The 27,761-nt window shown below is 35.0% G+C and overlaps 1 protein-coding gene across 1 annotated transcript in view; it reads right to left on the bottom strand.

Moving 5' to 3' along the window:
• Positions 1 to 27,761, bottom strand: part of LOC131160379 (phototropin-2) — a 192,871-nt gene that overhangs the window by 163,826 nt on the left and 1,284 nt on the right. Inside the window, exon 2 of the mRNA XM_058116010.1 lies at positions 22,062 to 22,244. Coding sequence (XP_057971993.1) covers positions 22,062 to 22,244 — 183 coding nt within the window. The remainder of the gene's footprint in view (positions 1 to 22,061; positions 22,245 to 27,761) is intronic.

Genomic DNA, 27,761 nt, shown 5'->3' with positions numbered 1-27,761 from the left:
GTGGAGCCGCTTCAGGGAGATGTTTTTCAAGAAGTATTTTCCCTCTACGGTTAGGAGTGCAAAGGCTGCAAAGTTTCTACATCTGACGCAGGGACTGATGACAGTACAGCAGTATGCGGCGAGGTTTGTCGAGTTGTCTCGGTTTGCTTCGTATTTGGTACCTGATGAGGAGAAGAAGGCGAGAAAATTTGAGGAAGGTCTAAGGTAGAATCTATTCGATCAAGTTATAGGTTTTCGAGTTCAGACATTTGCGAAGGTGGTAGACAGAGTTGCCGTCATTGAGGGTGGCCTTCAAAGAGGCACCGTAACGCAGAGTTAGGGGAAGAGCCTGCATCTTCAGATATTCAAGCAGGGTCTAGTCGGGGACCATGGAGGAGGCAGGACAACAGAGGTGAACAGAGACAGATAGTGAGAGATCGAGCTGTACAGGGCGGTCAGGTGCCCCCTCCTTGTCCTACATGTTATAGGAGGCACTCGGGTGAATGTCGGCTTAGGGAGACAGTTTGCTATCGGTGTTATCAGACGGGACATATGACGGGGGATTGTCGTGCACCGCCAGCGATAGCGCCTGCTCTGAGAACATTCAGAGGAGGTCATCAAGCACCTCATGGGGTCAGCAAAGGAATATCGCCCCGGCACGAGTTTATGTGTTGACACTCGGAGACGCAGAGGCGGCCGCTGACGTCATGACAGGTACCATTTCAATTTTGTCATTTAAAGCTACAGTAATGTTTGATTTAGGGGCGACCCATTCCTTCATCGCCCAAGAATTCGTTAAATTGTGTGGATTTGAAATTCAGCAGTTGGGGGTTAGTTTATCAGTTGCTACGCCGATAGGGGTTGTGGGGACATGTGATAAATTACTTAGTAATTATCCAGTGAGTATTTAGGGGAGGATTTTAATGGCTAATCTAGTTTTCTTGGATGTGTATGGATTCGAGGTGATATTGGGTATGGATAAACTAGCTGCTCACTATGCTAGTATAGATTGTCATCAGAAAGAGGTTGTGTTCAAACCTTTATGGGGACAAAAGTACAGGTTTGGGGGATCTTGTGAGCGTACCCCACCACAGTTGTTATCCACCATTCAGGCGAGGCGGTTGCTGTTAGATGGTTGCCAGGGTTTTGTTGCCTATGTAAAGACGGTTTCAAAAGGAGAGTTAAGGAATGAGGATATTTCAGTAGTGCTTGATTTTCCTGATGTTTTTCCTAAGGATTTGTCGAGACTACCTTCTGATCGTGAGGTAGAGTTTTCTATTGATCTAGTACCGGGGACAGCGCCGATTTCAAAAGCACTGTACAGAATGGCACCGGCAGAATTAAAAGAATTGAAGGATTAGTTGCAAGAACTATTGGATAGGAGATTTATTCAGCCCAGCGTGTCGCCCTGGGGAGCGCCAGTATTATTTGTAAAAAAGAAAGATGGGTCGATGAGGATGTGCATCGACTACGGTGAAATTAACAAAGTGACTGTCAAGAATAAGTACCTGCTTCCTCACATCGATGATTTATTTGATCAGCTACAGGAGACATAAGTTTTCTCAAAGATAGATTTACGGTCTGGGTATCATCAAGTAAAATTCAAAGCAAAGGATGTTTCTAAGACGACATTCAGGACTCGATATGGCCATTATGAATTCTTGGTTATGCCATTTAGATTGACAAATGCTCCTATAGTGTTTATGGATTTGATGAACAAGGTATTTCACCAGTATCTGGATCAGTTCGTGATGGCATTTATCGATGATATATTGGTGTATTCAAAGAGCCAGAGGAGCATGAGGAACATCTAAGGATAGTACTTCAGATATTGAGGGAAAGGAAACTATTTGCAAAATTTAAGAAGTGCGATTTCTGAATAGAGCAAGTTACCTTCCTTAGACATGTGATCTCCAGGGGTGGTATCTTAGTAGACTTGAGTAAGATCAAGACGGTAGTAGATTGGGTACGACCAAAGAATGTGCAGGAAATTAGAAGTTTTCTGGGATTAGTTGGATACTACCGCAAGTTCGTTGAGGGTTTCTTTAAATTGTCGAGTCTGTTGACGAGGTTAACCAAGAAAGGGGTAAAATTTGAATGGTCAGATGAATGCGAGCAGAGCTTCCAATAGCTGAAGCAGAGACTCGTCACTGCACCGGTGTTGAAGATTCCTTCAGGTGAGGAGGGTTTCATGATTTATAGTGATGCATCACATAAAGGGCTTGGCTGTGTTCTGATGCAGCAGGGAAGAGTTATAGCATATGCCTCACATCAGTTGAAAGATTATGACAAAAATTACTCTACCCATGATTTGGAGCTGGCAGGGGTGGTGTACGCAGTAAAGATTTGGCGGCATTATCTTTATGGGGGTAGGTGTGAAATTTTTACTGATCATAAGAGTTTGAAATACTTTTTCACGCAAAAAGAGTTGAACATGAGTTACCACTCGAGAAAGGCAAATGTGGTGGCTGATTCCTTGAGTCAGAAATCAATGGGTGCATCAGTATTTGCAGTGGAGATCCAACATTCGACTCAGATGGATCTGGAGAGACTAGGGATAGAACTTGTGGAGGGTGACCATAAGGTATTAATTGCCAATCCGGTGTTGCAACCGACTCTATAGGAAAGAATTAAAGTGGCACAGAGGAGTGATACAGAATTGGTAGAGCTGATAGAGAAAGTACAGGATGGTCTGGAGGAAGATTTTAGTATCTTAGATGATGGGGCCTTGAGGTTCCGTACCCGGTTATGTATACCTGCCGATCTTGAGATTAAGAAAGTGATTTTAGAGGAACCACACCGATCCTTGTATACAGTACATCCTAGTAGTACTAAAATGTACAGGGATCTTTGAGATTCGTTTTGGTGAAGCAAAATGAAAAGAGAGATTGCCAAGTTTGTAGCACAGTGTTTGACATGCCAGTAGGTGAAAGCTGAGCATTAAAGACCGGCGGGGTCATTGCAGCCGCTTTATATTCCTAAGTGGAAGTGGGAGCATATAGCGATGGATTTTGTCACTAGGTTACCGCCGACGCTTCACAGACAGGACGCCATATGGGTAGTGGTAGATCAACTTACGAAGATTGCCCATTTTCTTCCTATCAGAGTTAACTACTCCTTAAACCGATTGGTAGATATATATATATAAGGGAGATAATGAGAATGCATGGCGTGCCTATGTCCATAGTTTCATACCGAGACCCACGGTTCACACCCTGTTTCTAAAGGAGTTTGTAAGAGACCATGGGTTCTCAGTTGTCGTTTAGCACTGCATTTCATCCTCAGACAGATGGATACGGAGAGGATGGTACAAATATTGGAGGACATGCTACATGTACGTGTGCTGGATTTTGGAGGCAATTGGATACAATTTATACCATTAGTTGAGTTTGTGTATAATAACAATTATCATGCCAACATTGGGATGATACCATTTGAGGCATTATATGGTAGGAGGTGTTGATCCCCATTATATTGGGATGATATTGGCGAGAGACATATATTGGGGTCAGAGCTGATACAACAAATTTAGGAAAAGGTTAGACTCATCAGAGATAGAATCAGTGCGCGTAGAGCCGGCAAAAGAGTTATACTAATACTCGTCGGCGAGAGTTGGAATTTGGCATAGGGGATCATGTGTTCTTAAAAGTGGCACCATTGAAAGGTGTTATAAGATTCAGGAGGAAGGATAAATTGAGCCCTAGATATATTGGGCCATTTGAGATTTTGGAGAGAGTGGGTCTAGTTGCTTACAAGTTGGCTCTGCCACCTGCTTTGTCTAGAATCCATGATGTATTTCACATTTCGATGTTGAGAAAATACATCCCACACCCCTCCCATGTGATCAAATATGAGGCACTAGAGCTCAGTGATGCTTTGTCTTATGAAGAAGTGACAGTGCAAATTTTGGATTAAAAAAGAACAGGAGCTACGTACGAAAAGTATACCATTGGTGAAAAGTTTTGTGGCGAAACCATGCAGTGGAGGAGGCCTCTTAGGAGTTAGAGGAGTGTTTGGCGGAAATTAGGGTTAAGGTATGTAATTTAATTTGTATAGTGTAGGTTAGGTAGTGTTTAGATTTTTAATGGTTTTAGGGAGAATTTGATTTCAATAGTTGTAATCTCCCAGGACCCTTTATAACCATGGTATTTCTTCGCCATAAGTGAGGGTAAGTAATAAAATAAGTAACCAAATTTTCCTCAGTGGATGGTGTATAGTATAGATAGCAAATTTCGAGGATGAAATTTTATAAGGAGAGGAGAAAGTAGAGACCCGAGAAATTTAATTAATAAAAGAAAGGAAGAGGAATAAAAAGGGAATTTTCAAAAGGGAGAGAAACAGGGTTTCGTCAATGAATGTTCCATAAATTTTGGCGACGAGATACACGTGTCTCTTCGATGAAAGATCTTTTGGGAAATTCAAGTTCGTCGACAATATAGATCCCTCGTTGACGAAGTACCTTCATGGGTTCGTCGACGAACCACTTGAATTCATTGACAAATGCCGGGCTATAAAAGGTGGAAAAGCTCATTTCAACGCCAATTCTCTCTCTCTTTCTCACTTTCTCTCTCTAGACCACATCTCCCTCACATTCTCTCTTCGTTTCTAGCTTTGATTCTCGCTGAATCGACATCGGGAGGTACCACGTTGTTCCTGGAAAGATTCTCTACAACATAGGCAGAGTAGATTTCTAGTTTGGAGTTTGAGGGTATCATCCCAAAATCAGGGTAAGTAAAAGATTTAAGGGTATTATGAGTTGTTTAGAATATTTGAAATGTAGGCAATATTATACTGAAATTGTTGTGGGAAATGAGTTAATTAATTTGGTAAAAATATGATTTTTAGGCTTTTGAGTTGGGAATGCCGAGGAGCGTCAAATTGAGTGTTATTGTGAGCATCTCAGTAAGCCAGATAAGTGGAATAAATTATAGTAGTATTTTTATGTAGATTATGGGTTGAGAAATATGTGAAATGGTATATGATATTTTACCTGAAATTTATGTATAATATAAATATCAGATGAAATTTGTGTAGCATATGAATTATATTGGAAAATGTTTAAACTAATATAAATGAATTATCCTGTGGAATATGTGATATTGAAATGTGTTATGATATGAGAATTGAATTGTGGAAAAATGTTGAAAGTAAAATATGCAGGAAATGTATTTTCTGAAAAAATGAGGAAATGTGAAATATGTGAATGTGTTTGAGAAATACTGAATATTTGTGAAAAGAGATATTTATATGATAAATATGGTGAAATGAATCATGAACTGAGAAAGGATTATTGAAATGATAAATGTGTTGAAAATACTGGTTTTGAAATGTGTATATTGTAATGTTAATTCTGCAATATGAAAATGCGAAATATGATTATGGGAAATGTAAATATGTGAAATGTGAATATTGCATGTTAATTCTGCAATATGTATTCTAAATTGTGAGAAATGAAATGTGAAATTCCGTGCGGGGAATACAAATATGTAATGGATGAAATGCCAATGCCACATAATGGTTGTTAGTATGTGGCAGTGAAACCATGATGGATGGATATGGAAACCCTAATGATGGGTTATGAAATTGAGAGCACGATACCGTTGCTAGTGGAGCAGTGCAACCACACGAGCTCGTGGAGCATGTGGCGTGGCAGTAGGCTGAGCCGTATAGTATAATTGTTGTGCCCCTTGAGTCTGGATCAGAGCTTTGGTCGGCCAGTCATACTACAAACATGAGATATGTGATGAAATTTGACTTAACCTGGTTGGCCAGCTGCGGTTAGGTCTAGCCTTCGGGTTGCACAATCTTGACCATTGGGGGAAGCATGGCATGGAGAAAAATCCTCAGGGCAGCCATGAGTTACAGACACGACAGTGTGGGTTACTAGGGAAACTCATGTGCTAGAAATGGAAATGGAAAAGAAAAAGAATCGGAAATGGAAATGAACATGAAAAGGGAATAGGAATGAAATGGGAAATAAATAGAGTGAGTTAATAAATAATTAAAGTGAAGTAAAACACAATGTCTGAGGGCTTATTGAATAAGTTGAGTGCTCTGATAAGTATCATTTGTAGCTGACCCCAATAATTCGGGCTAGGCTGTAAACGATATCAAGGCAGAGGGAAGCTGCTTATATATGCGGGTAAGTTTCTTTATCCTCAGGAACTTCGCAGGTAAATTTGGGTTATATTGAATGATTTTGGAAATGAAAGTAAAAACTTTTGAAGCTTCTTCTGTATATCTATACGATAGTAAATGTGGAATGATATATTTTTCTCAGAAAATACTAACACTGGTATGCTTATATGTTATGATATAATGAATCTCATATTGCAACACACTGTAGATAATTTATTCCATTTTACTGAGATGTATCTCACCCAATCATTTAAATATTTCACGAAACCGAGATCGAGCTGGTGATAGAGCTCTCAGATAGAGTAGAGTCGGTACCTTGACTTATAGGGTGAGTGTGTAACTAGGGATGGATGATTCCCCTAGAGTTTTGTTATTTTGGGATGTATGTTGATATATAATCCTTTGGTTGGTTGACACTCTGGTATGTGTATTCGCTGTAGGACGTATATATGTATATGTAATGACTTTCGCTGTTAGGATTATATATGTGAGTATGATGTATACCGGTACCCATTTGCGGGTCGGGTTATGTATTATGGTATCAGGGGTTGACATGGCCAATATATGTGTTTTTTTTTTTTTTTTTTAAAAAAAATGGTATGAAAAATCGGGGCATCACATTGTAAATGTTCCTAAAATCAAATGTAAAGAGATTTATAGGAGCTTTGAAACTTTAAAAAAGTCTTCCAAATTTTAAAACCTTCAGGGAGGTTGATGTCTTTTTGGTAAATCTCAAGCGAAATTAGTGTTTTTTTTTGCTCTAATATTTATAATTCATTAACGGTATCATAATATTTGATACCATTTGAATTATTATATAAATATTAGCGTATAATTAAGAATATCTATATATTTAATAATTTTTAGGGTAAAAGACGTTGACCTCCCCTCAAGTTCGGTAAAAAGATAATAACCTTCTTTGAGATTTCAAAAATTCTAAAGATTCCCCCCCCCCCCTTGAAGTTTCAAAAAATTCAGTGAACTCCCCTAAGTTTTCTCAAAAAAGACACCAACCTTCCCTTATATTTTGTAAAAAGATAAGTCTTTTGAGAAAAAGTTTGTGTTTTTTTGCTAAATCTCGGGGAAGGTCTGTGACATTTTTGAAACTTCAAAGGAGGTCAATGGAATTTTTTAAATCTCATGAAAGGTCCTTCTCTTTTTGCCAAACCTGAGGGAAGGTGAGTATCTTTTGTCGTAATTTTTATTGTGAGTCTGATCTCATTTCTTTATTGATATAGTAACAATGATTCAAGCTTCATTTCTTTTGATAGCAATTTGATGGCGAATTATATGTTTTTTTCTTTTAATTCTCAAGTAATATTATCATACAACAACAACAATAACAACTTATCTTAAGTCCCACTAGTGGAGGTCGATTACATGAATCTTTTTTGCCAGTTCATCCCTGTAAAGACCCGGAAATTTAAAAGGATTAAAATAATTTATAAAAAAATATAAATAAAATAACAGATAAATAAATAAAAGGAATGGCGTGGGAAAAGAAAAAAAAATTTAAAATAAAGAAATTAAATTAAATTAATATAAACTAAATAATTAAATAATTAGTTATTAAATTAAATATTTTTACATTAGATTTAAAAAAAATTATTAAAATTAATTAAAATGATATATATAAGTAAGTTATTATATATATATATATATATATATATATAAAGTAAAGTAAAAGAATGAGATAAGAAGAGAAGAAGAAAGAAGAAGAAGAAAGAAGAAGAAGAAGAACAGAAGCTGGAGCTGCACGCCCCCCCCCTCCCTGAAAAATATTTTCCTGCGTTCGTCTCCGTCTCTCTCCTTCTCTCAACTACTCAGCGAGTTTGTGATAGATCGGAAAACGGAAGGTGCCGTTGGAATCCTGGTTCCGTTGCCGACATTTCTATTAGAGCAGATTTTTCGTGGGAACGACTTAGGCACTGCTCCTGGGGAAAGGTAATTTTTTTCCATTTTCTCAATTTCGCCATTAATATGTGGTTAAATCGACGAACGGATACAACCACGAGGTCCTAGTCGTCGTCATCATCATTTTGACGTAGGTAATTTTTCAGTTGGGATTTTCTAGGCTCTACTCCAAAGCGAAGTGGGATTTGGAAAATTTGGCAATTTGGCTAAATTTAAGGGTATTATTATTTATTTAGGAATTATGACCCTAGGAAGTATTAAATTAATATTTTATTCAGGAATAATTTATTGGAATTAGGAATTTAATTTAAGGGTCCGGGTGAGCGCCGCAGGTATTTTTTAGAATCCCTATTGGCGTAGTTCAAAAAACCAGGTAAGGGGAAAAATATATATTAAATCAGAATTTTTATGAAATTAATGGAAAAATAAATTGTGTTATATGTACGTGTATATGTTTCGGTATGGGTAAAATACCAACTGTTTAAATTATATTTTTTTCGAGTTTAGGGTTGTTTATTATATATGTATATGCGAAAATGAACTAATGAAAGTGGGAAATATTTTCAGGATAATTAAGTAAGAAATGAAAGGTATTTTCAGTATATAAACATTAAATGTTGGTTGGCTTATTTTACAGACAGTGTATGAATTTTATTGCTAAATTGTGTGGCATAAGATTCTGTGCAAATATATGTTAAATATATGAGATGCAGGCTAAGTAAGTAAAATAATGAAAATAAAATATGATATGGATAATGTTGCCCTTGTATGTTAAATGCAATCATGTAAATGTAAGACAGCTGAAAGATAGCCTTGTTAGTAGATCTAGCACACTTCTGTGTAGACTAATTGATGACAGCTAAAGGAGCTATGTTAGCAGATCTAGCACATTTCTACGTAGACTAACTGATGATGGCTAAAGACCAGCTATAGTACGAAGTAATGAAATGAAATGTTATGCAATGAAATGACGATGAAATGACAATGAAATGAAATGACAAAGGTAAATGATGTAAATGGGAAAGAGTCACTTAAAGTTAAACGAAATGCAAAGTTAAGTTATGAACAGGAATGAATGTGCATAAATGTATAATGACAGAACAGAATGATGTATTATGATAATAGAAGTATGTATGTACGTAGAACATGTTATGATTGGGCGAGACATACTCTTCGCCTAAGGACTTGCTGAGTAAGGCGAGTGCACTAGTAGCTACAGATGTGGCAGTAGCCGCATAACGTACTAGGGCAGAGGGAACCTACTTGTATGGGCGGGTAGATTTCCCTATCCTTAGGGCCTTTGCCGGTAAGCTATTGTTGAACAGCGTGAGTATGAAATTAATTTATCACTTGAGGGCTTACTGAGTAAGTTGAGTGTCCTAATATGCTTTAACTACGACCTTTGGGTTGCCTAAATATCAAAGCAGAGAGGTGCTACTTGTATGGGCGGGTAATCACCCCTATCCTCGAGTAATCTCGTGGGTTAAATATTTGCGTGTGTTTGATTAGGATCAGGGAATGATTTCGAAAATTATGTTAAGGATTTTCAAATGTTAAATATTATGTTATATATGTTGGCTATACACTGTTTTAATATATGATTTCTTCCCTTACTGAGATGTGTTTCACTCGAATACGAATTTATGTTTTTTTCAGGTTTTCCTCGAGATCGAGCTTTGAGAGCTCGAGGTTTTTATAGTATTATTGGGAAATAGAAAAAGAAAATGGTATATTTTTATGTTAATTTTGGGATGCAAATATTTATGTTTTACGTCTTTATATTTTAAGTCTGTGGAGAAAAGAATGATTGTGAAAATACTAAATTGTTTTGGGAGTTATGTAGATTTATGGAAATGCAGGTGATTGATGATTTAATATGAATTATAGTTAGAATTAGTAAACTCTGGTATTATGTTACATGGATATTATGATTATGTTTTCCGCTGCAAATGTTGTGGAATATGATTTATCAGGATATGATTAGGTATAACGCACCGGACCCGGGTTTGAGGGTTCGGGGCGTTACAATCCCACAAAAGCATTTTCCGTATTTATATTAAAAAATATTAAGTCATTTCTCATATTCTCATTTCAAGTTATTTTAGGTTTATCCTTACTCCCTTTAATACCATAAACAATAACTAATTACTTACACCTCCACATAGGTGTGCTACTAGATTCGCATTTCAAATGTCCAAAATATCTAAGTCGTCACTCCCTTATCTTATTTTTGACCAATATTATGCCTAGTTTATTGTGCTTATTTTCACTCCTTAATTTATTTTTTAATATTACATCACTCATCCACTTTGACGCTTGCATTTCGACAATTTTTACTTTTATACATATTATTTTTTAGTTACCCAACATTTAAATTTGTAAAGCATGACTGGCCTTATAGTCATGTTATAGAACTTTCCTCTTAATTTTAAGCATATTCTATTATCACACAACAAATTGGACGCACTACTCCATTTTATCAAACCTATTTTATTTTATTCAACTTACTTTAACTTTATGTATTACATCATCTTCAATTTTCCTTCCCTCTTGCATAATGCATCCAAGATATTGAAATCTACTAATGATATTAATTTCTTGATGATTAAGTAATCTTCTATCTAATACTTCCTCTTATGTTATTGAAATCACATTTCGTTTATTATGTCTAATTCCAACTTATCCTAAAACTTGAGACTCTAAAATAGTTCTCCAAAATTCTAATTTCGATTCCACACCACTCCTACTTTCATCAATCAAGTCAATATCATTTACAAATAACATACTCCAAACGATCTCATTTTATATATTCCTATTGAGTTCATCAATCATTAAAGTAAAAAAATAAGGACTCAAAATAGAACCTCGATGTACACGTATTATGGTTAGAAATTCTCTGAATTCCTCTCCTACGATCCTAGAGCTAGTCATACATATCCATAATGACTTTAGTACATTTACTACAGACTCCCTTCCTTTTTAAAATCTACCAAAAAATTTCCTTAGGTACTTTATCATAGGTTTTCTCTGAGTTAATAAAAATCATATGCAAATTCCTTCTTTTCCTAAACTTTTTTATTAATCTTCTTAAAAGATAAATAACTACTATTGTCAACTCCCAGTCATAAAACCAAACTAATTCTTTAAAACTCTTATGTCTAGTCTTATTCTTTGTTCAATTATCATTTCCCATGATTTTATCTAAGTACACATAATCTTGATTCCACAATAGCTATTGCTATTTTGAATATCGCTTTATTTTTGTCTAAAAGTACTAATGTCCTTTTCCTTCATTCCTCTTGTATTCTTCTTAATTTTTATAATAGTGTTGAACAAATTAGTTAACCAAATATTTCCTTTATCCCCTAAACATTCCCAAACTTCAATTAGTATGTTATCTATTTCCCATTTTTCATCTTTTCTAAAGTCATTTTTACTTCATGGACTCTAATTTTGCAAATAAATCTTCTATTTGTAGTATTTTCCTCATTTGTCACTTCCAAACTCAAGTTTTCAGTTTAGTTTTCATTACATAACTTATTAAAGTATCTTCCCCACCTCTCTTTTATGTTTTCTACTTTAACTAAAACATTATTATTCTCATCTTTATATGTTTTATATTAACTAAACCTTTACATTTTCTTTCTCTAACTCTAACAAGTTTATAAATGTCTCTTTCTCCTTTTTATTTTTTATTTTTTATCTAGTCTAATATGTATAGTATCATAAGCTCTATGTTTAGCTTCACTAATAGTTTTTTTTTTTGGCATATCTCTTGTATTTTTGTTTTTTTTTTATTTTTTAAGATTTTATATATATCTATAACTTAGCTATGTTTTATATCAATTTCTTTTTTCTTTAGGCTTTTTGGACATCTTGATTAACTTTCTTTACTATCTATCTTCCTATGGATCCACCTAAAAAATCTCTTTCTTTCTTTGTGATAGAGTTAGTCATTTTATTCCACAGTCTTTGCATCTACATACCGTATCTCGTATTGTCCAATCACTCTCTTTAATTATTTTTATCTTTGAATTTTACTATATTTTTCTCCTTTCAAGCTCCACCATCTTGTCCTTTTGCATTAATCTATTTTGCTCTTTCTCTTCCATTTTTTTTAGTATATATATCTAATAGTAGGGTTCTATATTGTGTAGTCAAACTTTCACCTAAAATAAATTTTCAATCTTTACATGATAGACGACCTAATTTCCAAGTCAAGAAGAAATTAATTTGACTTTTATTTTGCCTGCGTTTAAAAGTTATTAAATGTTCTTCTGTTTTTATAAAACAAGTATTCAATATAATCAAATCTTAGGACTTGGAAAAATCTAAAGTTGTATCACTGAACTCATTTTTATCTCCATATCCATGACCTTTATGTATCCTCTTATAACCTAGATTATCCATTCCAATATGTCCATTCAAATAAGCTCCTATAAATATTTTCAGATGTTAGTAACTCTTGTATATCTCTAGTCTGAGAGGTATCTTGAATTCTATGATCTTATCCCTATTCTTTTAACATTTACTACATTATCTTTTAGACTTTTGTTTGCAAGTGATCTTACCGTATCATACTAAAAAAAAATAGTTATCTTGAAGAAACAATTTCATATTCATTTATGTCCACGTAATTTCATATATTGTTTGAGAACACCAAAATTTTTGTAAATAGTCTACGCAAAATGCCCAATTTTATGTAAGCATGTCTACCAAAAAAATATTATAAAGGAATTTTATGATTTTGTTGTTTTCCTAATTCTACGGTACAACCAATTAATACAAAGATGAGGTATGCAAATAGCTTATCTTGACCTCCCTAATGAATATAAATTTATTAATTTAAAATTAATAATGAATTACAAAAAAATTTATAAAATAATAATGTAATGAACCCAATTAATAATAATATATTTAAAAAATACTAATCATATATCTCAAATGTTAATTAACCAAATTAAATTTTAACTATTAAATATTAAAATAATTAATTAAAAAAATTATATATTATTTTCTCAAGTGTCATGATATAATAGTTATATGTTGAAATATGATAATATTATTTTTATGAGACTAATATAGATTCATTTAACACTAATAATAAAATTTACTATCCAAATAACAATGATATAATTAGCATTATTTATAGACTCAATTAAACAACACTTATGGTTCCGTGTACTTTTGTATATCATCACTTATAATTAGCATTTATTAAATTCATCGCATATATTTTTTTTTAAAAGTTACTTTTCCATAAAGCAGTTTCAAATGATCCCTTAGCCTTAAACCTCTCAATTGCACCAAAGTTTTCTAATTTTTTTTTTTTTTATCAAAAAATGGTGTCAACTTGGCACAACTACAAATAACAAAAAAAAAACCACCTAGAATTTTTTTATTTTTATTTTTACCTTCATTAGATTGAAGACCACTTGATATCTATACTTGTGCTACTTCCTCTCTATGAGGATTGCTTCGCCTTTAAATAATGATTTGCCTTTCAGTGACACTTGAGAATTTTTGTATCCACAAGGATAACAACATTGTCCTTTTTGAGTCCCTTACTCGCCTAAACAAGGATCTACTAGGGGTATGGGTGGTGGCCACCTACAAATAAGACTCTTTAGACAATATAGACTCAAAAGGCCACTTGGACCTCTTATGACTTGGGCTTCTACCCTTTCTCTTTCTCATGAGGTTGGTGACACGAGTTGGAGTAAACAATTTTGGTGTCACTGGTGTCTTCCTTTAGGCGATTCAGTAAGCACCATTGCTTTGCCCAATCCCTTCTCCTATGCCTAAGCCCTTCTCTTAGGCATTTTTTCTTTTGGGCAACCTAAAAAATGAAGGGTCAATCAGTTGTATAGAGAAGAGAATAAAGTGGCAGATGTTTTGACTCGACAAGGTGTCATGGGGAGGAATAGTTTGCTTACAAATAGTAGCTAACTTCCTAGAGTTATCAAAAGTTTGTATAAATTAGATAAGATGAGTACGACTTATATGAGGTATGTTTAGTTGGTTTCCTTTTGATATTGGTATAAGTTTGTTTTCTTCTTTTGTTTGGTTTGATGCGTGTGGTGTTTTTATTGGTTATTATGTAAGTCCCAAGTGTCCTTTTGTTTCCACGGTATTCTTTCACCATAAGTGAGGGTTATTAATAAACTTGGGACGAGGCCGCTAAGTGGCTTTCGGCTCTTTTCAAAAAAAAAAAAGAAAAAAGAAAGAAAGAAAGAAGGGTCAATCATTTCTATACAATAAACACATGAACTAGATTTTTTAGTTTGCTCAACTAAATAAAATAAAAGGAAAAGGCACTCACCTTCCTTGAGATTTGACAAAATGACAAAGATATCCCCTAACATTTCAAAAATGTCATAGACCTCCCCTAAAGTTTCAAAAATGTCACAAACCTCTCTTGAGGTTTTCCAAAAAGATACAAACCTTTCTTAAAAAAGACTTTTCAATCTTTTTACAAAATACAAGGTGAGATTTGTATCTTTTTGACAAATTTCAAGGGAAGTCCTTAGAATTCTTACCTTAAGGGAGGTACTTAAATTTTTTGAAACCTCGGGGGAGGCCACTGTCATTTTGCCAAACCTCGGGGGAGATCAGTGTATTTTGTCCTAAAATGAAATGTACAAATTAAATAGAGAAACAATAAAAAAAGTAGAAAACAAAGCATCTAAAAATAATACAAATTAACAAAGTCATTTATCCAAAATAACTCGTTGAAGCTCCTTGTCTTAACTCCAATGAATTCATCCCAAACGTTAGCTTCGTCCTTCTTTAGCAAGGTGGCAAAAATGTGTTTTAGGCTCTTATTATAAGTTCACTCACACTACCATCTTGCATAAAATTACCCATTGATTCCATGAAGAGGTTCAAGAGGATGCATTGGTTCCTCCTTAAGCAAAAGTACCACCAACCTTTGAAGAATGACTCTTTACTAATGAATAGAAATTGAAACATATTAACTTTTACTTCAATCCCCTCTCACACGCAAAGAAACACAAACCCTTGGGAAAGTATCATTTGTTAGCTTTAGTGGTTAAGGTTTCCCATTCTAGTAAGTTTTGATGATAATAACTCATTAGTGTCCCTCAGGTTATCTAGTCTGTGAATTCAAGTTCAGTATAGGTTAAACAAGTCGATACCAATGAAAGCAAAATGATCAAACGAGTCTTGATGAGGCAATGAGAAAACGAATCATTTAAGAAGCAATAAGCAAAGGTCATAACCAAAGTACATACATGGAACACTCAAAGCACAACCAAAGCAGAATTCATATAAAGTCTCATTTTGTTTACATGTTTGTTGGGTTGTGAGTGAGGTAGGAAATGTTTTGTACCTCTTGTGTGTGTGATGGTGGTAAGAACACCTAGCAAAGAGCTAAGCAATTACACATACATATAGTTCATGTAGTATAGAGCATCAAAACTAAATTTCATATGCATACAGAAGCATGCTAAGTGCATAGGATGTCAAAACAAGCTTTCAAGAGTGTTTTATCAAACAAGACATCCTACACTCATTCATACTTCATTCAGACAAACCAAAAGCATCATTAGAACAATCATATTTCATTGGCACTTGTCCTAACATGAGTTAGTGCATTTAGAGGTTTACTAGTAAGGAAAACAAGGGATTTGTCGACTAGTGTAGCTTGACTCGTCGACAAGCAAAATCAGTAGCTAAATCATGTCTCGCAGTCCAGGTGACCCGTCGACTAGTCAACTAGTGAGTGCAACTCGTCGATTAGTGAGGGCCACCCGTTGACAAGTGACTGCAGCAGATCTACAATTAATGAGCTTCAAATGGCTATTTTTTGCTTTGTCTTGTCTCCATTTATGCCCAATGGCTTGTAAGAACCCGACCCGAGATATGTAAATTGACTAAATGGCGAAAGGGTAAAAAGGTAAATTTTACAAGTTTCATCGACAAAGCCATTGTTCTCGTCTACAAAGGCCCTCATACTTTTTGTTGCCGAAATTCAGAGCCTTGTCGATGAAGAGATACCGAACGTGTTGTAAAATATTGGAATAGGGTTCGTCGCCGAAGGGCCGGTTCGTCAATGAAACATATGGATGATTTTTCGACGAAGGCACCATCTCATTGACAAGGTTGGTCGGGTCAAAGGGGCTATAAATATCCATTTCTCTTGCTTAGGTGCTAAGAAACCTCAAACTCTTTCTCTTTCTCTCTCTCTAGAACCAGCTTGATCTCTCTCTCTCTCTCTCTCTCTCTCTCTCTCTCTCTCTCTCTCTCTCTCTCTCTCTTCGTTTCTTCGTTGTTCGTCACTTGATTCAACGATCTAATGTTACTGCGGGTTCAGTGGAGGAATCTCTTCGAGAATACTGGATCAGATCTTCATTTCGAGGATTTTCGGGTTTTGACCCAAAACCAAGGTAAGGGTTCGATTTTAGTTTTGTTTCGGTATATGTGTTGTAGTAAGAATTGTAGTAAAGTATAGTTCTTTGATGTTTAGGTTTTAGGGACTCAATTCGTAGTTTTGGAGCCATAGAGTTCATATTTTGGTATTTAGGAAAAGGTAAGGGGATTTTGTTCATATTAGTTTATTTTTTAAATCGGAACTGGTAAACCTGTAGTTTACTATCATATGTATGTTTTGGTTACTTATTTGGGAAAATATATCAGGTAAAAATGCGCAATTTTCAGGTTACAGTTTTTGGGAAATTTTGGAAGTTTCGGGTATCATCTCTATTTTGTTGGAGAAATCGTATGTTGTATTAAAATTGTAGTATTGAGATGACCGTACCCATATTTGTATTAAATTGTATTCTTGATATAAAAAACGATATGATTTGTTGTATACTCAAATAAGTATGGAATGAAATGTCGTATGTAAATGTTCCAAGTTTTGTAAAAACCTCAAGTGGCGGCTAATTACAGTACGCTGATGAGTATAGGGACGTGAGTTCCAAAATTGTTCTAGGTTTTGTAAATAAGCTAGTAGCGGCTAATTACCGTACGCTGACGCCATGTCTCGGCTAATTACTGTGGGCGAGAGTGTTCGACTCTATATCCAAGGGTGTGAAATATCGCTTGTTCTTTCCGGCTGGTCACCGATGGGTGCGAGCTACACCATACTGGCAATGATATCGCTTTGAGGCTTCGGTTATTGTAGCAATCGTGGATTTGTCACCCACTTTATCCTTATCTAATAGTTTGCTTGTTCCCTCTCTTTCCCATAAACTGCTCTCCGTGAGCCTAGTTACTGAAGCTTTGAACTGTGTTGTACTAATGTATTTTACTTTTTGTTTACTTTAGGATATTCTTACCAAGGAGATCATTGGACGTGGTACTAAAAGAGGTGGGCTCTATTATGTTGACGATTTCAGTATGGGTTTTGCACATCATATGCATCCTTCGGTTGACAAGAAAGAGCGACAGATTTGGATTTGACACCGTCGGTTAGGGCATCCGTCCTTTAGTTATATGAAATATTTATTTTCGGATTTATTTTCCAATATTTCAATATTTGATTTGAAATGTGAGACTTGCATTCTTGCTAAAAGCTATAGAGATACTATCCTTTAAGTATGAATAAAATTACTGTTCCTTTTGCTTTAATTTACTCGAATGTATGGGGTCCTTCCCCAATTTCTACAATATCTGGTTTCCGCTGGTTTTTGATATTTGTAGATGACTGTACTTGCATTACTTGGATATACTGTGATGAGTATGTGAATCACCCAATGGTTCAAACACAATTCTCAACTAAGATTCAGATCATTCAATCAGATAACGATGATGAGTATGTGAATCACCCATTTTAGGCTTATTTTTAGCATCATTGCCTTATCCACGAAACCTCCTGCACATAGAATCCTCAGCAGAATGGTGTTGTTAAGCGAAAGAACCGCCATATTCTTGAAACTGCTCGGGCCCTACTACTTGGGGCTCATGTGCCTAGTCACCATTGGACTGATGTTGTTGTGGCTATGCATCTCCTCAACTGGATGCCTTCTAAAGTATTGAATTTCAAGTCTCCATTACATACCCTATCTACATATGGTCCCTTACCTACGCTCTTGATGCTTCCTCCATGGATTTTCGGATGTGTCGCATTTGTCCACCTTCATAAAAATCAACGCACGAAACTAGATTCGTGTGTTATTCGATGCCTCTTCTTGGGATATGCATTACACCAAAAAAGGGTATCGATGCTATGATCCGACCACCAAACGAACCTATGTGACCATAGATGTCACTTTTTTGGAGTCTGAGACATTTTTCTCTTCCTCCTTACCCAATTCTCCTCGTTAGGGGCAAATTAGTAATGACGAGCCAAATTGGCTGAGTTTTGACTAGCCGAACGAACACAACATTGAATTTATGTCAATAAGGAACCCAATACATAAAAAGGTGTGAGTTCAGAAATGGATATAAGTTCCAAAGATATGCCTACATCACTTGAAGCTGAAGTTGAAATAGGAAACCGCCCTCATGATGCGATACCCAAAGACCCATCTCTTGAGAATATCCCTGAGGTAAACACTCATCTACCTTCAAACGCTAATGATATAGATATCCACGTTGGCTACACTGTACCTTTCAGGCTTAATCGTGGAAAACCACCAAATAGATACTCTTTGGACATTGGAGGATGAAACTCAAAGTATCCAATCGCCAACTATGTGTCTACAAAAAGGCTTTCCGAACCACTCAGGACATTCATACACGAACTCTCCTCAGGTAGTATTCCTACCAATATTCATGAAGCCCTGACAAATCTTAAGTGGACCCAGGCCGTGAAGAAAGAAATGAAGGCACTGCAGAAAAATAAAACTTGGACTCTTCTTCCCTTGCCCAAAGGAAAGAAGACAATAGGATGTAAATGAGTGTTATCCATTAAGCACAAAGCAGATGGTTCAATTGATTGATACAAAGCAAGACTAGTAGCAAAAGGTTACACCCGGACATATGGTGTAGCCTACTAAGAGACCTTCTTGCTGGTAGCAAAATTGAACTCGGTTAGAGTATTATTATCCCTTGCCGCAAACCTTGATTGGTCATTGCACCAATTTGATGTAAAGAAATACTTTTCTCCATGGAGATCTGGAGGAGGAGGTCTACATGGATGTTCCACCAGGCTATGAAGCAACTTCCAAAGTTGAGGTGGTGTGCGAATTACAATGAGCATTGTATGGCCTGAAACAATCACCTAGATCATGGTTCGAGTGATTCAACTTGGCAATGAAGAAATATGGCTATCAATAGAGAAACTCAGATCATACACTATTCTTAAAGCATCAACAGGGTAAGGTCACAACTCTAATAATTTATGTAGATGACATGATTATTACAGGAGATGATCTGGAAGAAATATCAAGACTCCAAGAGCGTTTGGTAACTGAGTTTGAAATGAAAAATCTGGGAGGACTTAAATACTTCTTGGGAATTAAGGTTGCTAGATCAAAGCAAGGTATATTTCTTTCCCAACGGAAATATGTCCTAGACTTTCTATTTGAGGTGGGACTACTAGAATGCAAACCTGCAGACACACCAATTATTCAAAACCAAAAATTGGGAGAATACCTAGACCACATGCCAATAAATAAAGAAAGGTACCAGAGGATAGTTGGAAATTTTATTTATCTATCACACACTCGATCTGATATTACTTATACAATAAGTGTAGTAAGTCAATTCATGCACTGTCCATGTGAGGATCACATGGATGTTGTGCTTAGAATTCTTCAATACTTAAAATCATCTCTAGGGAAAGGGCTTATGTTCTTAAAAAACAAACACCTCAAAGTCGAGGGATATACAGATGCAGATTGGGCAAGAAATATATCAGATCGAAAGTCCACCTCAGGGTACTTCATGTTTGTTGACGGGAATTTTGTAACTTGGAGAAGTAAGAAACAAAATGTGGTGGCTTTCTCAAGTGCTGAAGCTGAGTTCTGTGGAATGGCTAAAGGTCTTTGTGAACTTCTCTAGCTTAAGAGACTACTAACTAAAATAGGTTTTGCCCCAAGTTGTGAGATGAACCTGTTCTATGATAGTAAGGTCGCAATTGATATCTCACACAATCCTGTCCAACATGACCAAACTAAACATGTAGAAGTGGACCTACATTTCATGAAACAAAATCTTGAGGACAAGACAATTCGATTTCTTTTTGTTAAGTCTAAAGACCAGTTGGCAAATGTACTCATAAAGGTTATATGTAGCAAAATATTTTACAACTCACTTGACAAATTAGGCATGCGAGACCTATATGCACCAACTTGTGGGGGAATGTTGGCGTGAGTTGTTGTTAATTAAAGAGATTTGAGGAAAAGTCTTAATTGTAAATCTCTTGTATCAAGGATTTGTTTGTAAATCTCTTGATACAAGGGACAACCCTAATTCTAGCCTTAAAATTAGTATAGTACAAAATTAGATTTTTTCCTTGTATATAATTATCTACTATTCCATGTAATTAGACATTGTGAAATAAACAGAGAATTTTTCCCTTAATTTTAACAGTATTAACCTCACCAACCACAACCATAGATTGTACAATATGAGCACCCATCTTATGTTTGTGATGGGCTTAAAGGAACATCTTTTCTTTTGATTAGCTACCTTATGCATATAAATGGAAGGCGACTACAAGGTTACTTAGAACTATGCTCTACAAACTTAAGGGACCTAACTACATGACTAAGATGAAGCCTTATAGCAGGGAAAAACAATTACACTAAAAGAAAAAAGACACACAAAGGAAAAAGAAGAAGAAGAATGAATGAATTGCACATAAGGGTAAGAAAGATATCTTAAACACCAGACTCCAAGGGTAAACAATATAATCAAAACATGAAAAATATATTCAAGTTTAAATTGGAAAATACATATATAAAAGAGAAGAGACAAGAATATTAATCAAAGTAGAACTATTAAGAAAAGCTTGAGGTACTTTGAATCTCAAGGAAAAATGTAGAGAGTAGAAAAGATAGAAAAAGAAAAGAAAATGTTCTCTAAGGTTCCTGTTTAATGGTAAAATAAATGATGGTGTTATAGTTTTTCGTCTTACCTAGGAATATGCTATGAGGTAAAGAATGGAAACCTTTAAATTTTTAGCATCATTTTTATCTCTTTGTTTTTTATCATTGTATACCACTATCACAAGGATGAAACCCCACCAATTCCAAGGATTGTTCATGGAACTACTATCGAGATTATATGTATAACTCTGTTTGTGGCTGTAAGTCTATAGTTTTTGGTCCTAATTCAATCTAGGAGGATCGTTGATATTTACTCATATTAGTCAACCATGCAGCTAATGTCATATATATTGAAGGGGTGAATTAATGTATTATATAAATACTCACTTTGTTGTATCCCACCTCTCTCACATCGTTGATGCTCGAACTTGTAGCCAAAATGCTTGCTTAATTGACGATAGTATAATGTTGACCGATGACAATTATGATGGCCAATTTAACTAAAAGCAGGTAGAGCAACAAGCTAATTTATGTTGGCCACTTACTTTTCCTAACCAATAAGTCATCCCAAAAATTATAAATGAGATAAACTGCAAATATATAAGGAACGTAGAGACATAAACTTTTTTATTTAAGTCTTCTTTCCCTCAAATACTAACCTAAGAATTAAAAGACTATCACTATATGACCCTTAAGCCAATTTCAATCTTTTTGTTTCCTTTTAAGTTCAAGCTATCTCTACCAACTTTGCTATTGAGCTCACCAGTTTAATGGTGGCCTTGCAAATTGTTGTTGATATTTTTTGAAGGAAGAATAATGTGACTAGATAATTTGGGATTTGAAATTTGGAATTGTGTGAATTTGGATTGTGCTGTGTTATGTTCAAATTCAAAATTTGAATTTCAAACTTCTAAATGCACAATTAGGGAATTGAAATTTTGAGTTAGTATTTTTATCCTTTTAATTTGTAGGATGTTGGACATACTAGCATAAATTCCACTTTTTTTTTAAAGGAAAAAAAAAAAAAAAAAAAAACAACAACAACAATAAATAAATAAAGAAGAATCTCACCCAATAAATTTGATTGTCTTTCCATCATCATCCTTAATGGGAGTGATTGTTAGAAGATTCCAAAAGGGAGTGCCATCCTTCTTGTAGTTCAATAGCCTGCCACAATAGCTTTTCCCGGTTTTGACAGCATTTCGTATTTTAGCAATTTCCTTCATGTCTGTTTCAGGTCCCTGAAGAAAGCGACTGTAACAGCAAAAGCAAAAAACCTCCTTCAAATTAATAATGTTCAAACACTAATTTCTATTAAGCTTAAGCTTGTCTTGAAATGTATATTTTAGGAAATTACAATTAATTAAGCATTACATAGGGAAAAGAGCAAGAAGAAGAAGAAGTAACTAGCAATGCACTTTTTGATTCCTTTTTTTTCAGCTACCAATGCTCTTTAATATTGGAATTTTGTCATCCCTAATGAGCTCGTGTTTTTTTTCTTTTCTTTTTTGAAAAGAGCCAGAAGCCATCCACATAGCGGCTTCGTCCCAAGTTTAATGGCTCGTATTACCCCCACCCCTTGCATTTGCTCCTCCTATATCAAAATATATCGTACTTGATTCAAAATCTTCCAAATCATGTATTTATAATTGTTAATAAATAGTTTCCTAATCAAGATACATTGAAATAATAGAGATCCATTGATTGAAGTAATGAATTTCCTTAGTTAACATATCGTTATGGAATGTATCACATTAAATCAAGGTACATTCACCTTGGAGGAAGGGAAAGGTCATATGTACGTATTTATGACTTTTTGATAGATTGAGTCACTTATGGATTTCTATATAAAGGGCTTTTGATCCCTCTCAGCACTCAATCAAGTTTGATAGAATCTCCATCACAAAGCTAAGCATAAGAGTAAGGGGAGAGAAGATCAAGCAGTTTTTTATATAATAGAGACTTCATCAATAATTATTAAAAGGAAATAAAAGCTAATTGCATCGAAGTTCAGTTGTCTTAATGGAAATAGAGTAAGTTGTATTTTGAATTAATTTTCTTATTCTTACTTGATTATGGTTTATGAAATAAGCCGATGAGAATTTTCTAACAATTGGTGTCAAAGCTTACCCGTAACTAGACATATTATACCTAACCTCTGGCTTAATGAAGGTATGGTCGTCACTGACAAAGCCAACAAATTTTCCCTTTTCCCTATTTTTATAAAAAGAGTTGGAGCATTTTTTATTCTTGCCCCACATTTAATATGTTCCTTAAGTTTGGTTGATTATGTATTTTGCTTTAATTTTATGGAAAAATGTAAGGAGATTAAAGTTGTAAGGTATTATGGAGTGAATCAATGACATGTCATTATCTAACCTAAAGGATGGAAATGATGATGCAATATATTACTCAATGTAAGTATAACTAAATGTCACATTAAGTTTTTTAGTGATCACTCTTGGCATGTTTTTAAATCACTACTTCAAATTTATTTTCAATCATATTTAATTTTCTAGAGTTGAAAAGCTCCAATTTCCAAATTAAAAAGAACATATTCTCATTATATTAGTTTTTATAAGACTTGGATTTATGTCTTAATGTTGGTGTGAGGCAACTGAAACAATTTTGGTTCAATAGAAAGGTCATTATGAAGGTTGAAAGCATTCTAACAGATTAAACTTTATGATAATGAGAAGTGAAATTGTTCAGAATATTCACAATTTAAGTTCAACATTTATGAAGATATGCAAATATTAGACATCTACTCAAAAAAGTTCTTAAAAGGTTCAGTATTTATAGTCCTGTCATGAAAAGTTACGAATTATTGAAAATCGAAGTTTTGCCAATGAAAGTAAACGAACGCAAATGAGGAATATTCCATAAGCATTTTCGGTTGGAAGTATGAATTATACTTACGCATATCCTCGCACAAATAATTGATATGCATTGAAAGGTGGAATTATGTCATGACCTCCTAAGAAATTTGGTTGAAAAATTTCATTTCGGGATTTTGAATAAAGGATTCTATTTCAAGACACATCAAAGCATTATATGATGATTTTTTTTCTCTAAATACAACAAGTGTTCAAGTTATGAAAACATAAAAAATTGAGATATCATGTTGTTAGAGAGAGAGAGAGAGAGAATGAGATAAAAGGTAAATGGTTGAACACATTGAGTGTCAAGATGATAATAGACTTGGTTTATGTTTTGGAATTTGTATATGTGTACATTATATTAAAATGAATAATGATGGTAAGTGATTATGATATTTTGACATTATTGTGAGACCAATGTATCGTGTGAACATAAATGAATAGTTTATATTCTTCTTCATTATGACTTATATAAATAAATGTTAAGCATGCATGTGATATATCGAAGGAATTATGTCAACTAATTGATATAAAGTCGCCACGATCCATATTAGTTATTTATTTAATGAAATGCAACTAAAAAAGATATATATGTGATTCTCAATGTGATCATTTGATCAAGTAAGAGAGTGTTAAAAAAATTTAAACTAAAAAAGATAATAGGTATAAATAAGTTGTATCTTAACTTATTAATAGATAATAGGCATATTGACCAAATTCAAGTACCACATTTATTAGTGTTTAAGATACAATGACCAAAGTCATGAATCTCCTTAATTAATGTATCATTAAGGAATGCATCATATTTAATCAAGATACATTCACCTTGAAGGAAGGGCATGACCATATATATGTACTTATGACTCTTTGATGGATTTAAATTACTTTTGGATTTTTATATAATTAGTACTTTGGTCCCTCTTACCACTCAAACAAGTTTGACAGAATCTCCATCACTAAGCTAAATATAAGAGTGAGTAAGGGGAGAGAAGATCAAGTTGTTTCCTACATAATAAAGACTTGATCAACAATAATTAGAAGAAAAACAAAGTTAATTGCATCAAAGTTTGGTTGTCTCGATGGAAATAAAGTAAGGTATATTTTGAATTATTTTCTTTATTATTACTTGATTATAATTCATAAAATAAGTTGAATGTTGGAGATGTGGCTCATATTTGAGTGGAACGCATGCGCCGAGGAAGTACAGTGATGCAAAAAACAAGGAAGGTGGCTGCAGGTGGAAAACTGTTGATGGTTGCATCAATAGTTTGCTCTTAGTATCAAATCGTCGACGGTTTTCTTGAAACCATTGACGGTTTCAATCGTCTGTAGGATTCAACTCTTGATATCTTTCCGTCGACAGTTTTCCTAAAATTGTAGACGATTTTGTTTGGCACAGGTTATAGATTTTGAATCGAGATATCTGTAGATTGAGAGATTTTGGAGGATTTTCCTTCGGAGATTGCTACAGGAATGTTTTAGATGTAGTCTAAGAATTCTGTACACATAGGGTTAGTATTTAATCAATAGTTGTTGTAACCTTTGACGTAAGCTTGACAAGCTTCACGAATTGATAGTGAAAATCAGCCGCTTGCTCTCGTGGATGTAGGCAAATTTCCGACCACATAAATTTATTGTGTCGTGTGTTCTTATTGCTTTCATTTATTCTTATTGTGGTTGATTGTTAATTTTCGCATATTCATTATTGAGTACTTGCATTACTTATTTCAGATTCGAGTTGTGTGTGTTTTCGCTGCGCATTCGAGTCAATAATTGGTATTAGAGCTATTGGTTGTAATGGCTGAGATTTATTCTACAAAGTTCGAGATTGGTAAGTTCGATGGAATAGGAAATTTTAGACTTTGACAGAGGAGGGTCAAGGACGTGTTGGTGTAGCAATGTATGGTACTGAAGGCTCTATATGAAAAATAGTCGAAAGGCATGGATGACACGAGTTGGAAGGAGTAGGAAGCGAAGACTGTGACCACTATCAGGCTTTTTCTAGCCGATAATGTGATGTATCACGTCATGGATGAGGAATCGCTGACAACAATGTTGCTGAAACTGGAGAGCCGGTATATGTTCAAGTCTTTATCGAACAAGTTGTATTTTAAGTAAAGACTTTACGTGCTTAAGATAGCAGAGGGTTCGAACAAGAATCAACACATCAACGTATTCAATCAGATCATCAGCGGGTTGATGTGAAGTTCGAGGATGAAGACAAGGCGCTGATGTTGTTAAATTCCCTACCTACGTTTTCTAGCTACGTACGAGAATCTGGTTACAACTCTGACATGAGAGAAAGAAAACCTAGATTTGGAGGATATCACAAGTGCATTGTTGGGGTTCTATCAGAGGAAGAAGGCCAACGATGAGAGTTCACAAGGTGAATGGCTCATGGCGAAGGGTAATCAGGATTGTGAGAGAGGCAAATTTTGGAGCGGATCGAATAATAATAAAACTCAGTTAAAGTCCAGGAGGAGGAAGGACGTTTGGTGTTTTAAGCGCGGGAAAATTAGGTACCTAAAACTTGAATGTTCAGAGTGGAAGAAGGGGAATGTAGAAATTCAAGAGGATTAGTCAAAATCTGCAAATGTAGTGAAAGAAGAAGACTCAAGAAGCAGTGATTGTGATATGCTTTCTATTTTATCGGGTTCAGAATGCCTCACAGATTCTTGGATCTTCGACTCGGGATGTTCTTATCACATGATGCCTAGCAAAGCCTGGTTCACAACTTACAGATTGGTGAGTTCTTGTTTCGTTCTAATGGGAAACGATGCAGCTTGCAAAGTTTTCAAATGGGGGATATCATAATCAAGATGTATGATGGTGTGGTAAGGACGCTATGTGATATAAGACATGTACCGAATCTACGGAAGAATATAATTTTATTAGGCACTTTAGATTGCAACGGGTATGATTACAAGTCTGAAAGTGGGATAATGAAAGTGTGTAAAGTCGTCTTGATGGTGATGAAAGGACAAAGGTTAGTAGGGAATATCTATGCCCTGTTGGGTAACACAGTTGTAAGTGGAGTTGCAGCTGCAAATTTTGAGTTAGGTAATACTGTTTTGTGTAAAACAACCACACACAAAACAGAGGGAGGGTATTCTTAACTACATTATTTTAGATGTTTAGGGACCGGTGAGAGTAGCATCACAGGTTGGACAAAGGTACTTCGTGAGTTTATCACTAAAAGTCTGGGGGTACTTCATGCGTTAATCAATAATCGTGAGTTAATCAATAGTTGTAACCCTTGATGTAAACTTGACAAGCTTCATGAATTGATAGTGAAAATCAGCCGCTTGCTCCCGTGGACATAGACAAATTGTCGAACTACGTAAATTTCTTGTGTTGTGTGTTCTTATTACTTTCCTTTATTCTTATTATGGTTGATTGTTAATTTCAATATATTTATCGTTGAGTGATTGCATTACTCGTTCCGGATTCGAATTGTGTGTGTTTCTGCTATGCATTCGAATCAACATTGAATATACTTCTTATAGAAATTTTCTAAGATCACCAACACAAGCACTTCTAATCCATGCGTTCACCCATACGCATTTGCACTTACTCATCGATCACATGCGTGGGTTACAGCAGAGTTGAGAGTGAGATAGAGAATGATAAAAGCTACAAAAGATGATGAAGGCTTGGATTCTGTGAATTGGGAAGAAGGCAGAAGAGAGAACTGAGAAATCTAATCTGGATGGAGACCGAGCTCTTTGCAATTGGCCTCTATTTATTTTATTTTATTTTTTTTGTGTAGGAGATTAAAAAAAGGAAAACAAAAAAGGGTGATGGGAATGGGATAGGGAGGAGCTGCTATGGTCGGACTGCCATGGCCGCCTGGTTTGGTGATCTTGCGTAGGGGATTCCACGGAGAGGGAAA

This window comes from Malania oleifera, chromosome 7, assembly GCF_029873635.1.
Source record: "Malania oleifera isolate guangnan ecotype guangnan chromosome 7, ASM2987363v1, whole genome shotgun sequence".
Lineage (NCBI taxonomy): Eukaryota > Viridiplantae > Streptophyta > Magnoliopsida > Santalales > Ximeniaceae > Malania > Malania oleifera.
The sequence above is the reverse complement of the archived record's forward strand: the minus strand, read 5'-3'. Positions and strand labels throughout refer to the sequence as shown.